Below are 13,938 nucleotides of genomic sequence, written 5' to 3'. Positions count from 1 at the left end.
TATACTATATCATACATTCCTGTAGCTGTGTGGATTATGTATTCTAGTTTTAATACCTAGACATCATATGAAGTGTTTGATCACAAAACGAGATAACTCCATTCTTATTAATTTGAGACATTTTCAATTAAAGTTTCTCAATAGACTAAGAAAATAGTAAGAAAACATCGGATATTCTCAATCATAACTTCAAGAATATTCCTTATTATTTAACTAGTAAGGTATCACTTGAAAGGTTTAATTTTGCTCTCTCTGATGATGGACTTACTTTAACATGTTTGAAAGTGGTGAATAACCCATTTTGCAATAAAACTCTTTGTATTTTGCTCAAGGCTTTCCTTCTAATAAAAAAGAAACGCTTGATTTAAAAGATAACATACTGATTCTTTATATTCAATTTGAGATTGTAGGTATGAGACGAGAAGGAGCAAGGATTTAACCTAATCTTAGAAACTCTCAATGTCGATTCCTATGTTAATAATTGACATACATCGGTATAGTCTTTATAGTTATACATAAGTATATGTATGTGTGTGTTTGTACTGTTTGTGAGGGTTTGTTGGTCTGTGATTTGCTCTCTCTTTATTTGATTATATCATGTGTATTTGTGTGTATGTGTATGTGTATATGTATGTGTGTATTTTGTGAGTGGTTTTGTGAGGGATACCTTCAATAATAGAGTTTGCCCATAGACACATTATTCTTGTCAGTGACCACTTAATCACATCAGTGGATGTCGACTACCATTTACTTACATGTAGCTGGATGCTTAGAAGAAATATGTGGAGTTGTTGATTGCTTTGATACAATGGCCCTGCTTGGCTTACTGCCAGCAAAAGAAGAGAGAAAAAAAAACCTTCATGACCCCCAAAGTGGAGTAGTCCGAGTAATTCAAGATTAATCAATCTCTCCTTCACCAAAAAAGAAAAGAAAAAGGAATAAAGATACAATATAGATATACCATGTTGTCACCTGTGTTCCTTATATCTTCTTTTTTTTGTTAGATTTTGTTGGGATATGCCGCTGAAGTGTTTGAACCTGAGAGTTTGCACAAGTCTGTTAGCCTGTGATTTATTGATCAACCAGACATAACACAATTTGGCAGAATTGTATTACAGCAGTCTACCTATCAGTCAGGAGTTAATCACATTTGCTGCACATGGAAGGGGGAAATGGGCGCCGCAATGTTGCTAATCTGGGCAGAATGAGAAGCGACAGTTGAAAGGGATGATGGAGCGGGGGGAAATGGGGAGCGAACGGAGGCTGAGGAAGATGGGGGGAAGGAAGGCAGCAGGAGCAAAGCTGGGAAGTCATCAAGATGGAGATGAAGAGGTATGAGGAAAGGAAATGAGCAGTGAAATAACTTTAAGAATTACAGAAAGTCTAACTTGCCTTTTCCAAGAAGTAAACAAGCTGTGGCTAAAGGATAGGAGGGAGGGCTTCTATGGCCTTTGCTTGATGTCAGATGACATTACGAGATGAAGTATGGATGAGGCGATGATACAGCACTGTAATTTTTCATTTTTTAATTCTTTTGCTTGTGTGGTGTGTCATAATTGAATGTCGAACATTTAAAATGACTACGAAATGCACCCAAAAGGTCATCACCATCTTCTTTGTTGGGTTGTTGCCAGGGACAGCCATCACTTAGGCATACAACGCTGACAATGAGTGATGAAAATGCATCCGTTTTCCGAGCCCTCGCTAGAAAGAAAGGTAGAATGTTGTGAATGATGACCTCTCTTCATAGTCAACTTTTCGATCAGTGTTACCTCTGCATCCCAGCTTGTTATCTTTTCTGTTTGTTTCTTCTAAAGTGCACACATTCCTTGTCTTCAGTATGCCGCATCAGCTAGGGCATCTGTCACACACACACACACACACACACACACACACACACACACACACACACACACACACACACACACACACACATAAATATATACATGTTTACAAAAATATGTGTATTTTCTCTTCTTTTCCCCGTCCCTCTCCACAGTTAATACTGGTTTTGTCGCTCCAGAATATTAAGGCCTTTCCCCCCTCTTACGTGCTTCCACCCCGTCCTGAACTCCAGGGCTAACACCCATCTGCCTAGTCTGGCCGATTGTGTCTCCTCCATGTCAGCTTTGTGCATCTACTCCATCTCGGTGTCACACCAATGTTAAATGGCTTCAAGTCTTGACTTCCTGGTCATTGAACTCGCACTGCTCTTATCAGAGCAGTAGAGTACGACTCCCTTCCTCCTTCTCCTCCTCCTCTCCCCCGTCTCTCTCTTATCCTCACCCTCCCTCTCCCTCAAAGCATCACCCATTCTATCTATCTGTCTGTCCCCCTCTTTATGTCTGGCTCTCTTAATTTGGTTTCATACTTCATTGTGGCTTTTTTGACAGTCTGTCGGGCAGCATTACCCGGCACACTTTTGATTGCCACGCTGTGAGTAACATTTGAAGGTGAATAAGCGCTTTTTCTTCTCCCTCATCCTCGTAAACACTCCTCGTTTGTTTTCTGTCCCGTCATTGCAGTTTATCACTTTTGTGCTGTTATTCCTGTCCTTTCTTTCCTTTGCACAGACATTATGCTTTTGATCCCACAGGTATAACAAATTTTATGCATTTTCACTGTGGCTTCAAAGGACTTAGTTCCTGTATGTTATTTCATAAACTCATTTATCTCATCCAGCTTACGTGTCCCACGTATTTGGATACGTCCAGGCATCTGTACATTCATAGACTGTTCACGTGTCATACGCTGCTCACTGATTTATTTACTAACTCTATTTCTTTTTTCTGCCCCCCCCTTTTTTTTGTGTCCTCTGTTCGTACTTGATGGGACTATAGAGGGACTCTCAATTCTTACTGGCCTTTACCTTTGTTTTCCATTAATTTGTCTTGCCCAAACCTTCTTTTCACAATTATTTTGTTGGGTGTTTTTTTTTTTTTTTTGGGGGGGGGGGGGGAGGGCAGGGGGTTGAAGCCCATCTGCTGTACAATTTATCTGTCTTACCAGTTCATCCCTCCATCCTCCTTCCCATTCATCTCAACATTATCCTATATGTAAGTATTTGTGTGGCATCCCAGTATCCGGTCTCTTAGATGCCCAGCTAACCCTGCACTTGACCCAGACCCGACAAGGATGCATTTCATTATAAACCATTTGGTAAGATCATCACTGTGGGGACAGTGTCACAGTGCCCATGCCTCGTGCCTCGCATCTGTTTAGCGATACGCAGTTACCGTTAAAGATGGGCTGCGATTTGATGGATAGCACACAGGGATACATTATCACTAGCTTTTACGAGATACAAAAGGAAAGAAACGGGGGGGGGGGGGAGGAAGGAAAGAGTAAGGCAGTCAGAGTTCTTGACTCGTATTCGCCTGTCCCCAGCAGAGGAGTGGGCAATGAACCCTGTGGTTGCTCACCCCCATCCTGTCCTTGCTTTTGGCGTTTCGCTTTATGGATCTATTGATATTCAAGCAATCAGTTGAAGCTAGACATAGAGGAAAAAGTGCAACTTCTATATTTTGGGGGAGCTTGCTAAATGTATCATTCTGCTGATTGAGCAATTACACACACACACACACACACACACACACACAAATAGATTAAAACATAAGGATGGCCATAAAATAACTGTTCTTACATTTTTTTTTTGGGGGGGGGGGCGGGTCAAGTCCTGATGTAGAAATAAAAAGATAGGACAATAGAGTCTCAGAGAAAGATGTAGGGAGAGAGGCAAACCAGTAATAGGAGACAGAGAAAGAAAGAAAGAAAGAAAGAGAATATTGGAGTCTGTGTGGGGGATGTAGGTCTGTGTTTGTTTGTGTGTGTTTGTGTGTGTGTGTGTGTGTGTGTGTGTGTGCGTGCATGCCAAAGAAAGGATGGTTAGTATGGATACAGAAAGACAGGATGATAGATTGAAATAGCATCATTTGGGCTACAAGTATGTAGAATGGTTATTGAAATGCTCTTCAGTAGATATGAAGTCATTTTAGAACATGGATATATTTTTGATTCATGTCACTTGGTGAATATACCTGAAACTGCTGCTTTATATCTGAGCCTTCAAATTTCTTCTTCGTATCACTAGCTAACAAAAGTTCGCAAAGAAGTGATGTATAGTGATCGGTTTCTGTGACTTCGAGCAGAATTTGTGTGTGTGTGTGTTGTTTGTTTGTGTTTCCAATATTTCCTGAACGTTAGCAAACGTTGCAATTATAGGAAATGTTGGCACACATGAGGAGACAGTCTATTGCATGATGGCTACCGCAATAATTCTCTGTTATTGCCATAGAGATTTTGGAAGATGTAGAGCTTCATTCTCGCCAAAGCTTAGATTAGTTCCATAGTACAAGGTGTGTGATAGATAATGTGTATGCAGCAGTGGTGGGGGAAAAGGAGGAGAGACTTAAAAACACTGTTATTCTTTGAAAGAAAGATCAGTTACCTATGTCATGCCATGCAATATCTTCAGAATGAGCCAGTGAATTACAAAAAAGGAATGGACTTTTTTTTTGTTTAAAAGAAAAGAAATCAAAACATGCACAGTGTTTCCCGAGGACAAATTGCTATTAAATGGGAGATTTTTTTTTTTTTTTGGAGAAAAGGCTGAAGTTTGAAACACCGGCGTACCATGCTGACAGCGAGAACCCGATACACTGGCAAAGCGCATCATAATTGCCGAGGTGCCGGTGTAGGGTTTCAGTCGGTCAGAGCCTTTCGTTTGAAATCCGAGGCGCGAGGGGATCGCATTCCCCCGGGATCTCCAGGTGCCGTGTTATTGGTGGATTAAGAAAAAAAGGGGGGGGGGGGAATGTTCTTGCTGTAGTGCCGAGCAAAGAGAAAAGCAGCAAGGCCAATTCTTGACAAGTGAGTTCATGCTCTCAGCTTACATAAGGTGCAACATGAATTTTTAATGCTCAACCAAGCACCCAGGCTATGGTTGCCTCTCAGTATAGGAGTCGATGCGCAATGCCTGTAAAGCTGTCGGTTCATACCGATTGATTTTTACAGAAGTGAGAGTGAGAGAGGACGGGAGGAAGGAAAAAAGAGACGGAAAGTTTTGTTCAGTGAGTGTTCTAAGATCCATGTGTTTGTAGGTGGAAATACGCAAAAAGATGAAATGGTAAGTTGTATGAGTGTAAGTGCTGAACTCTGCGTCCTGCTGCGCATCCATCCTGAAGCAAAAGTCCCCTCAACAGTATTGATTCAGCAGACCCGATAACTTAGCAGCAATAAGCACTAGACATTCACGTATCAGGGAAAACACACTAACAGGCACGAATCACACACAGAATTCATATGCTTGATGAATTCTGCGAACACCATCAATCATATATTGGTTTCCTCTTCACAGAAATCCAAGCCATGCTTTGCATATTTCATTGGCATGTATTTTAAAAACAAAACCAGGTGAACAACAAAAATCTTCCTTACTCTGGAGGTCCCCTTTAATAAACTTTCCCCCCTTAGTGTGCATTTACCTTTTCCCTTTTCAATGCCACTTTGATATACCTCAATTGCCAAATGGAATGCCATTCAAATGGATGGCTCAAAAAGACGTGCAGGCTGGATTTTAGTTTTTGATTTTGCATTCAGACAAGGAGAAGGAGAAATGGGGGAAAGCTCATGCCAGCAATCAGAAGTAGATATGAATTGAGTTTGCCTGCCTCAGATGCGTCATCACTGGAAGTCAGACCATTTTTAAGTGGCAGACCATTCATCGCTCAGTGTGCATAATCTGTTTGTTTGCCGGGTTCACTGAAAGTCGCTTACAAATATGAAATAATCTTGTTAGGTGCTAATTCTGTTGGGGGGGGGGGGGATATCCATACTATCATAGTGTTTAAAAGCACACACACACACACACGCACATACACACACATATTAAAAAAAGAGGGTAGCCTGTCAAATGTCATCGCACTTTTGGAGTGGGCTTGCATAAAGGTTGCAGTGATTTCAAGGGTAGTTGAAAATTTTTCTTCTCCTTGTCAACAAAGGAAAGGTTGTTTGTTTCCATGGTAAAGGAAGGAAGGAATAACCTTCAACATTTGAGACAACTATGTATTTGGCATTAAGAAATGCAGCAGTGACAAAGTATTAGGGGCAATTCATTTCACCCTCATTTTCAGGCGGCTAGACGTTTCATGACGCAAATGTTAATTTGATTAGGTGTGCTAATACCTCCGGTAATTTGACTGTAGTGGAAGGGCATTGGATTTTGGCAGTGCCTAGATCCACTCATATCCAAATGACTGTGCATGCAAGGTCAATTGAATGGTGTGCTTCATTGATTCATTCATGAATGCTAATGTAACAATTAAATTAGCATTGGATTGACATCAGCTTAAAAATGGGAAATTAATAAGAGCTCTAGCATGCAGAAGCAAAGGCAGGCTCGATGATAGAATGGCATTGTATGGCCTTGAGACACTTGTCCATCTCTTAACATAACAAGGACGTTTCTTCTTGCTTCCTGCTCGTGTAGTCTGCTGCTAAAATTTGCCAGTATATAATGACTGGTACCTCAAGACAGCAAACAAATGCATCCAGCCATATCAAATTGATGGTCCTGAAAGTGGACATACACTGAAGTCATTCAAGAGAGATAGACAGTGCAGATCAGTCTCATCCATCGAGGTGTCTTCTTTGTCTTTTGCTTTTACTTTTGTAGGTGCAAAATACAAATTATTCCTAGGTAAAGTCTTTTCTGTGTGTACATGATTATGATAAAGCTCTAAAGTACCACACCTTGTGACTATTTCTTCTTTTTTCTTTCAACTTCTCCCTATTATAGTATCCCTTGTATGTTCCCTCATATTGATCTCTGTCTAGTTGTATTCTCTTTGTATTTTCTTCCATGGATTAATGCTTTTGAGTGTACTGATGGTTTGTGTTATTCATTTGTGTTTGTGAACGTTTACACAGAATAAGCAGACATACTTCTATGCCTTATGTGGAAATGCCCATTGATGAGTGTTACTGAACACAATACCAACCATTACGATGAATCCTGTAATATGTGGTGTCCGCAGCTTTGGTGGTAGCACAACAGAGATAACAGAATTTTCCAAATCTTTTGTATTTGCTCAAGACTTAAGAATGTCACATGATAAATGCATTAAAAAAGTCATTCCATAAGGCATAGAAGTATGTCTGCTTATTATGCTGGTTATGTTGGTTATAGTTACACATACTCACATACATGAATATATCCGGGCTCAAGAGAAGCTTTTTTATACCCCCGCTAAACGAAGTTTTTTTTTCTGTTGTGGCCTTTTTGGGCCATTTAAAGCTTTAAATTTGACATTTTTGTGGCATGACAGAAAAGGAAACATATCAGTCCACTTGAGATCTTAGTTGTCCATTTGGGCCACCAAAAGATGACCCATTTTTTGGAAATTTGGTGGCTTGACATCAATTTTTAGTGGCCACTGCTGATGTCAAGTTCTGTAGGGTATACATGAATTGTTACTTTTGAGTTAAAGAATGAGAGGTAGATTGAAAACATGTAGTTTTGGATGTCAATGACACTGAACATGGTATCATAAAATTGGCCATTACGTCTACAGCCCATTTAGCAGCTAATTTGTCAGTATTTTTGCCTCCTCGTAACCTGACGTGCCTTACCAGGCGGTGGCAACGCCCCCGACTAATTTCTATGGATTATTAATAGCCCTGTGTGCTCGTTCCAGCTTAGCTCCTATCCCCTGATGCCACCAGAGGTCATGCCTCTCCACGGAGATGCTGCATTAATCTTGTTACCAGCCATTTGTTGCTAGGGAGACCATCTTGTTTGCGCGACGACGGGCTCTCGTCCACGAACCATACGATGTAATCAAATTTCTTCCCTTCAGTCAGCAGCATCTATCACGTTTGTGTGCATTTTACGGGCTTGAATAATTGAAGCTGTTAGATTCATAAAAACGTGCCGTTGAATTCGCTGCGAGTGTGCTGTCTACACGCCAAGCAGCCATTCATCATCTAAAGCAACCTTAATACGAGGATGATGCATGATCAAATTTTACTGTGGAAGAAAGGTGTTTTCCTTTGCAGTCCACAAATACAGCAGGTTGAATTCGTGTAAAAGGTACTTGGCCTAATTTCAAATATGGTATAATTTTCAATAAAAGAATTGGTGTCCGATATGATCCATATTAAAAAATGCCTTTTAATCCCAGGTCATAACCTTCTAGTTAGCCTGACAGAAATTCCTTGCCTCCTTTAAGGAGTTCAGGTGTCTGAATATGGTTTGACAAGAAAAAAACAGTCATTTTTCTGAAGAGGAAATCTTAACTGACTTCTCTGCCACCTTCTAAAATCACAGTTTATTGACTACACTAAGCATGATATGGCTTTTTCGCTAGCTTGCTAAACTGTAGACGTGCATGCTGCTTGCACTTGATCTGGAATACCTACTAAGGATATCACATGCAGGTGTTAAGTGATTGAAGATGACAAATGTAGGTCTAAAGGTAATATGTATAATTATCTGGAATACATACCATACCAAAGAGCATCATAAATGCTTGGATATATATGGATGTGTCATTGTTCTAGCTGTCCGTGCTTGGGTGTAACACATATGTCTTGCTCTCGTCAACCTTCATAGTTTTTTTTTTCTTTATTTCAAATGTTTGAAGAAGAAAGATTCTTGGTTGAAACTTTGATAAATGATTGAATCCAATACCACTAGTTTCAGAAGATAGGAATAGCAAAGTGTTAGCAAATACAAAGAAAAATGATATATATACACAGTCTCGATTAAATACATGCACATGTATTTCAGATCGCTTTTATTTGATCAGTGGGCTACTGGTATTTCAATCATTATGCAAATTTATGTTTTAGATTTTGCAGTCTTAATTCTCCAAATAATGGTAAACAAGTATGAAGAACGGAGCTTGTATTCTTACATTAATGAGGCAGTTGAATGTAGTGGAGTGTATTTTACTTGAAAATCATTGAGATTTCTGGTCACCAATGCCTGTGGTTTCTGCCTGTCAGGTGTGGTACTCTTTGTAGGTACATATTTGTACGTGGTGGTTTTTCTCAAGCATGCATGTTCCGGGCTCAAAAAGCCGAACCCGTGTATGTTTCCAGAGTGTTTGCCAGCTGTGTGATGTAATTGGTACCCTGCATGGTGGGGATATCATCCCAACATCAGAATGCCGCCTGCCCTGTGACTTCCATTCATTGTTTGACGCAGAATCGGAACACTGCATTGCTCATTTGTTTTCACCGAGATATTAAGTCCAAATCAGTTTGTATGCACGGCTTCGTGTGAGCATCTTCGTTTGAAGTGGAGATGATAAAAAAAAGGAAAAGAAAAGCAGAGAGACAGATGGAGAGGATAGGGGAAGAGCAGAAAAACAGAGCAAGCACGTAACAGACAACTGGTTTGCCGTGTGCCCTGAGGGAAACATTCACTTATTCTAGGGAAATTGGCAAGAGCAATTGTGGGAGATGGCACTGGAATAGGAATGATGTGGACGATCCATCTTGTAGCAGATAAGCTACGTGAGCGAAAGCGAAATCCAACTCTGTAGACAGGAAGTAGTTGTGCACAATTTGAGGGAACGCTTGTAAGGAGAGAGTGAGAAGGAGAGATGGGAATGGAGAGGGAAAGATGACGGAAAATCTTTGGGGAAATTATGAATGAATTCTGCGCCAATCACAGAAAAAAAAAAAAACCCATTGCATTTCCTATCCTGTATATCCGAGGGTAAAACGAAACAAAACAGATAGCTGACTATGTTCTCCTGCATCATAACTGCAGGAGGAGTAAGTGTAGCCTTTGGTGAAATTCCATTATATGAAAGGACCGTTGATAGTTCTATTTGCCTTGCCAAAGTGATGGTTCTGTTTTCAAGGTCACGCTGAGTATTTTGCAGTTAGTGTGACAGGGTTTGTGAAAGAAATTATTTGAAAGAACTTGAGCTTTGAAGAGGGTGTCAGCCTATCTTTATGTAATCCTGAGTGAAATGTGCTGGAGCATTGTGCAAATTCATGGGGGTTTTGAGTTCTATTTTCTCCGCAAATTGGCAGGTGCAACTACGAAATGTGTCAAGAAAAGAACAGCATTAAGTTTTGGAACAAACCAGACAGCAGTCTTCTATTCTATCGCGAAGAAACTGCAGAGGCGGGGAAAGAATAAATACTTTTATAGCCGTAGTTAAAGAGGATGGAGTGCAGGATCTGGAGATGGGGGCTCAAACCAGATTGGAGAAGGATCGCTGCAAGACGAGGAGAAATAAAACCGTGGAGGAGAATGAGGAGGGAGAGGGAGAGGGAGCCAGAGAGCGAGAAAGCTCCGAAGTTGGGGAGTTGTGCATGTTGATGTGCATAGGTAATGAGGTCTGATTGAATGGATGCAGTCGGTTGAATGATAGCTTGATCCGATTCAGCATGCAGAGCAGGCACATACGAACACGCCTGGAGGGCTCACCACATGCATGCATAATGGAGACGGCACTGAGGGGGGAAGGGAGAGATGAAGAGGAGGATGATGCCAGTGATGATGAAGATGAAAGGCTTGGCTGCTAGCCAAAATGCGACAAATGTTCACTACGAGGTCCCTGGACAAGATTTTGGGGGACGAGGGTGGGGTGGATAGATAGATGGAGTGTGTGGAGAGCGGGAGTGCTGTTTAAGGAAAAAGAGGGGAGAAAAAAAAGAGCAAGAGAGAAAGAGTAAGAGAGGCAGAGCTATTTGGAGGGTTGGAGAATGGGACGTTTGCCGCTGTCAAGGGTGGAAAACGATCGTGAGATGGCAGTTGCATGTGCTTGTTCAGAATATACCCATGTGACTTGCTTAGCAGTGATGCATTGCTACATTGAATACTGCTGAAGGGGGCAAGGGGCTGGTGTGCTTAAAGGAACACTGCAAAGAGTCCGGCAAGCATGATCATAACAGACACTTTTTGATCAAAGTTGTGGTACTGCACAGCCAGAATTCTTGTGGCTGTTTCAGGAGACTCAGAGGGTACATTCTCTGATTTGTAGACTTGATCTTTTCACCTCAATGTTTACATCTTGAATTACCGATCATTTACTTCATGTATGTAACATACTCACATGCTTGAAAGTGAATATTGTACGGGTCAGTCCTCCTGTACATTTTCCCCAAGCCATGCAAAGTGTAGTCTTCAGTGGAATCATGTTGTAAAACAAGTTTTCAAAGAAGAGAATGTCAAGAAATGTGGTGAAGTCAAGCAGTGACTATCATATTTCTCTACTAAGAATACCAATCAAAGTGAGAAAAAGTTGCACACTGCAAAATCAACAATTTTTGTGGACACTGCAGCATTCATGATATGTTTGCCGAATGTAGTGTATGCCATTCAAGCATTTCATACGAGTTTAACAATGTTTCAGAGATACAGATGTTGGAGATAACCTGACTGAGTGTGAGATTTGTACTGTTTGATATACATTGAATAGTGAGTGACAGTGACCAATGGAGGTAAAAATGCTTATTGATAATGAGATTTTCTGATATTAATTCTAGATTTTCTTTTTCCTGTTGTTTCTTTCTTTTGTCTTAGGCAAACAAGAGTCTAGTGGTACAGCAAGCAATTCACTGTCATCAGCCACACCATCAAATTCCAGTGTCAGCCAAAACGATAGCATCAAAACAGCCCTCTCTCCAGAACACAAGCCTTCAACAACCGCACAAACTCCAACCACTGCATCTCAAGTCCCGTCCACTTCACGTACTCCTCCAAAGTCGACCCAGACGCTACCCTCAGCAACGAGCACTCTACAAGATACAAGTCCGCCTTCAGTGGCCACAACTTCAGTGAAGGGTAGTCCACAGTTGGACTCTGAGAGGCAAAACCAGGCTCACGCTTTTGGTGTGGAGTTGACAAAAGGCACTCTCAGTAATGAAGGCAGTAAGAACTATGGGATGAAGAACACGTCTCATGTTGGCTTGCAGAACGACACACCAATGCGTCTAAGGAAGAGCCCTGAGAGGAAAGTGAATGAAGCTCTGACTGTGGCAGGAAATAAGAAATCGCCAAAGGCCTCTCAACTCACACAGATAAAGTTGGAGGCTTCACTTAAAGGAATTCCAGGCAGTACAGTGACCAATCACGGTGTAGTGCGGAAAAAATCCCCAGTCAGAGCCAGCGCTGCCCCGGTGATACCCACTCATCAAAGCAGAGGGTCACTGAAAAAGGAATCGATCAACCCTGATGTTGTGGATCACAAGCACACTGTTGGTCATTCAATCCACATGTCAGGCTCAGTGCCAGCATCCCCTATGACATCTAGACTTCAGATCACCCCTCTACTAGACAGGCCTTCAGCTATCGCAACCAGTACTGACAACAATAAATCAGATGAGCTGCAAGCTGTAGTGAAGCAATCACCAAGGAGAATATTGTTGCATATGCAGTCACAGGGTCCTGGGAAGGATCCTCCTGTGTCCAAGAGTCCGGTTGCAGTGCATTCAAAGTCACCCACTCCAAGTCCTCTTAAACTTGGACTTGCATCAGGGACTAAATCGCCTGTCCGAGTTTCCCCATCTTCAACCCGTGCCAAGTCCCCAATAAGCAGCACTGCACCCAGCAAGTCGCCACTTCGTGCAAGCCCAGTCACTAAGTCCCCTGGTCGAAAGAGTCCTGGAAGACAGTCTCCCGGGCAAGTCGCCCCACTGGACCTCCGGTCAAAACCAACAGCAGCAGTGTCAGAGTCGAACCCAACTACCACGCAGGGCAGCAGTTGATTGCTCTGTACGTGTGCCTCGCTGGAAGTTGTATTGATTCATACTGCATGGACATCTACCTCAGTTGACAAAGCAACCTTTGCGGTTTTACTGTAACTGCAGAAACAGCTCACAGAATCACTCATCTTATATAACTTGCAGCGTAGTAAACGCCCTTGAACTGCCCTACTACATGCCTTGCACTGTTCCTGTCACGTCGAGATGGACAGACCAGAATCTTCTCACTGCAGAGTCATTTTTGCGATTCTTTGAATCTTCCCAGGTGTGTAGAAGGAGACATCTTGTCTGTTTGTGGCAGACTTTCATCATACAGCTGCAGCATCACTGATGACTCGACAACTACAGACACAGCAGGAGGTCAGCAGAGGTCACCTGCTGTGTCAGGGTGGTTAATTGATTCTTGGTATGGCTTGCTCTAAACGTTACTTAGAATGGGAGAAGTTGGAAACACCGGTCACTGGCTTGCCTAGTTTGATTGATTCTTGTTCCTAATGTCAGAATATCATAGGACAGCAGGTATAGCTTTAGCAAGTAAAACTTGCTGACTGCCATGTAAATGATTATGGGGGGGGGGGGGGGGGATAAGGCTTTTAAAATGCCAATGCCAGACACAGCAGGTAACTGTTAATAAAGATAAGCTATCCCTAACCTCATGGATAAAATATGGAAATGCTATGATCATATGTCGTGTTAGGTGACACTCGATATGAAATCTTGCACAGGCCCCGCTTTCACCCTGTGATTGTGCAAGCCAGAATGCGAGACCTTCCTGACACAAGGGAGCAGATGATTTCACATCTTATTTAGCTATTTTTCTTTAACATTCTGTCATTGTAAATGTTAATGGTATGCCATGTGAGAGGGTCTTCCAAGCTGTCATGATATTATATTTCTTGCAGGTACACATATTAGTGAAGGGAAAGCAGCTATGATTCATTGGTGTTTGTGTGAGAATGTGTACATTTTTGTGTACGTATGTTCTTGCTGGCATTGTGTGTATTTGTCTGCATTTGCCTAGATGCGAATGTGATTGGTGCAGTTCTGAACTTGCTCCCCTCACCACAAACAGCATTTTGAATTGGTCGCCGGGGTGTACTGCACTGTTGGCAGAGAATACAGGGTACGATCCAGCAGATGTTTTGGTAAGCCCCAATAATAGCAGATCAATCCAAACGGGCTGGGAAGGATGCTATTATCATTGATCTAGAT

At 41.8% G+C, this 13,938-nt stretch overlaps 1 protein-coding gene across 1 annotated transcript in view; it reads left to right on the top strand.

Moving 5' to 3' along the window:
* LOC139729977 (chromatin-remodeling ATPase INO80-like) overlaps positions 1 to 12,751 on the top strand; it is a 141,344-nt gene extending 128,593 nt beyond the window's left edge. Inside the window, exon 31 of the mRNA XM_071640893.1 lies at positions 11,546 to 12,751. Within this exon, the coding sequence (XP_071496994.1) occupies positions 11,546 to 12,729 (1,184 nt within the window). The 3' untranslated portion in view covers positions 12,730 to 12,751. The remainder of the gene's footprint in view (positions 1 to 11,545) is intronic.
* Positions 12,752 to 13,938: the final 1,187 nt, after the last annotated feature.

Source organism: Diadema antillarum, unplaced genomic scaffold, assembly GCF_040938485.1.
Source record: "Diadema antillarum isolate AM-2024a unplaced genomic scaffold, OU_Dant_1.0 seq00000278_RagTag, whole genome shotgun sequence".
Lineage (NCBI taxonomy): Eukaryota > Metazoa > Echinodermata > Echinoidea > Diadematoida > Diadematidae > Diadema > Diadema antillarum.
The sequence above is the reverse complement of the archived record's forward strand: the minus strand, read 5'-3'. Positions and strand labels throughout refer to the sequence as shown.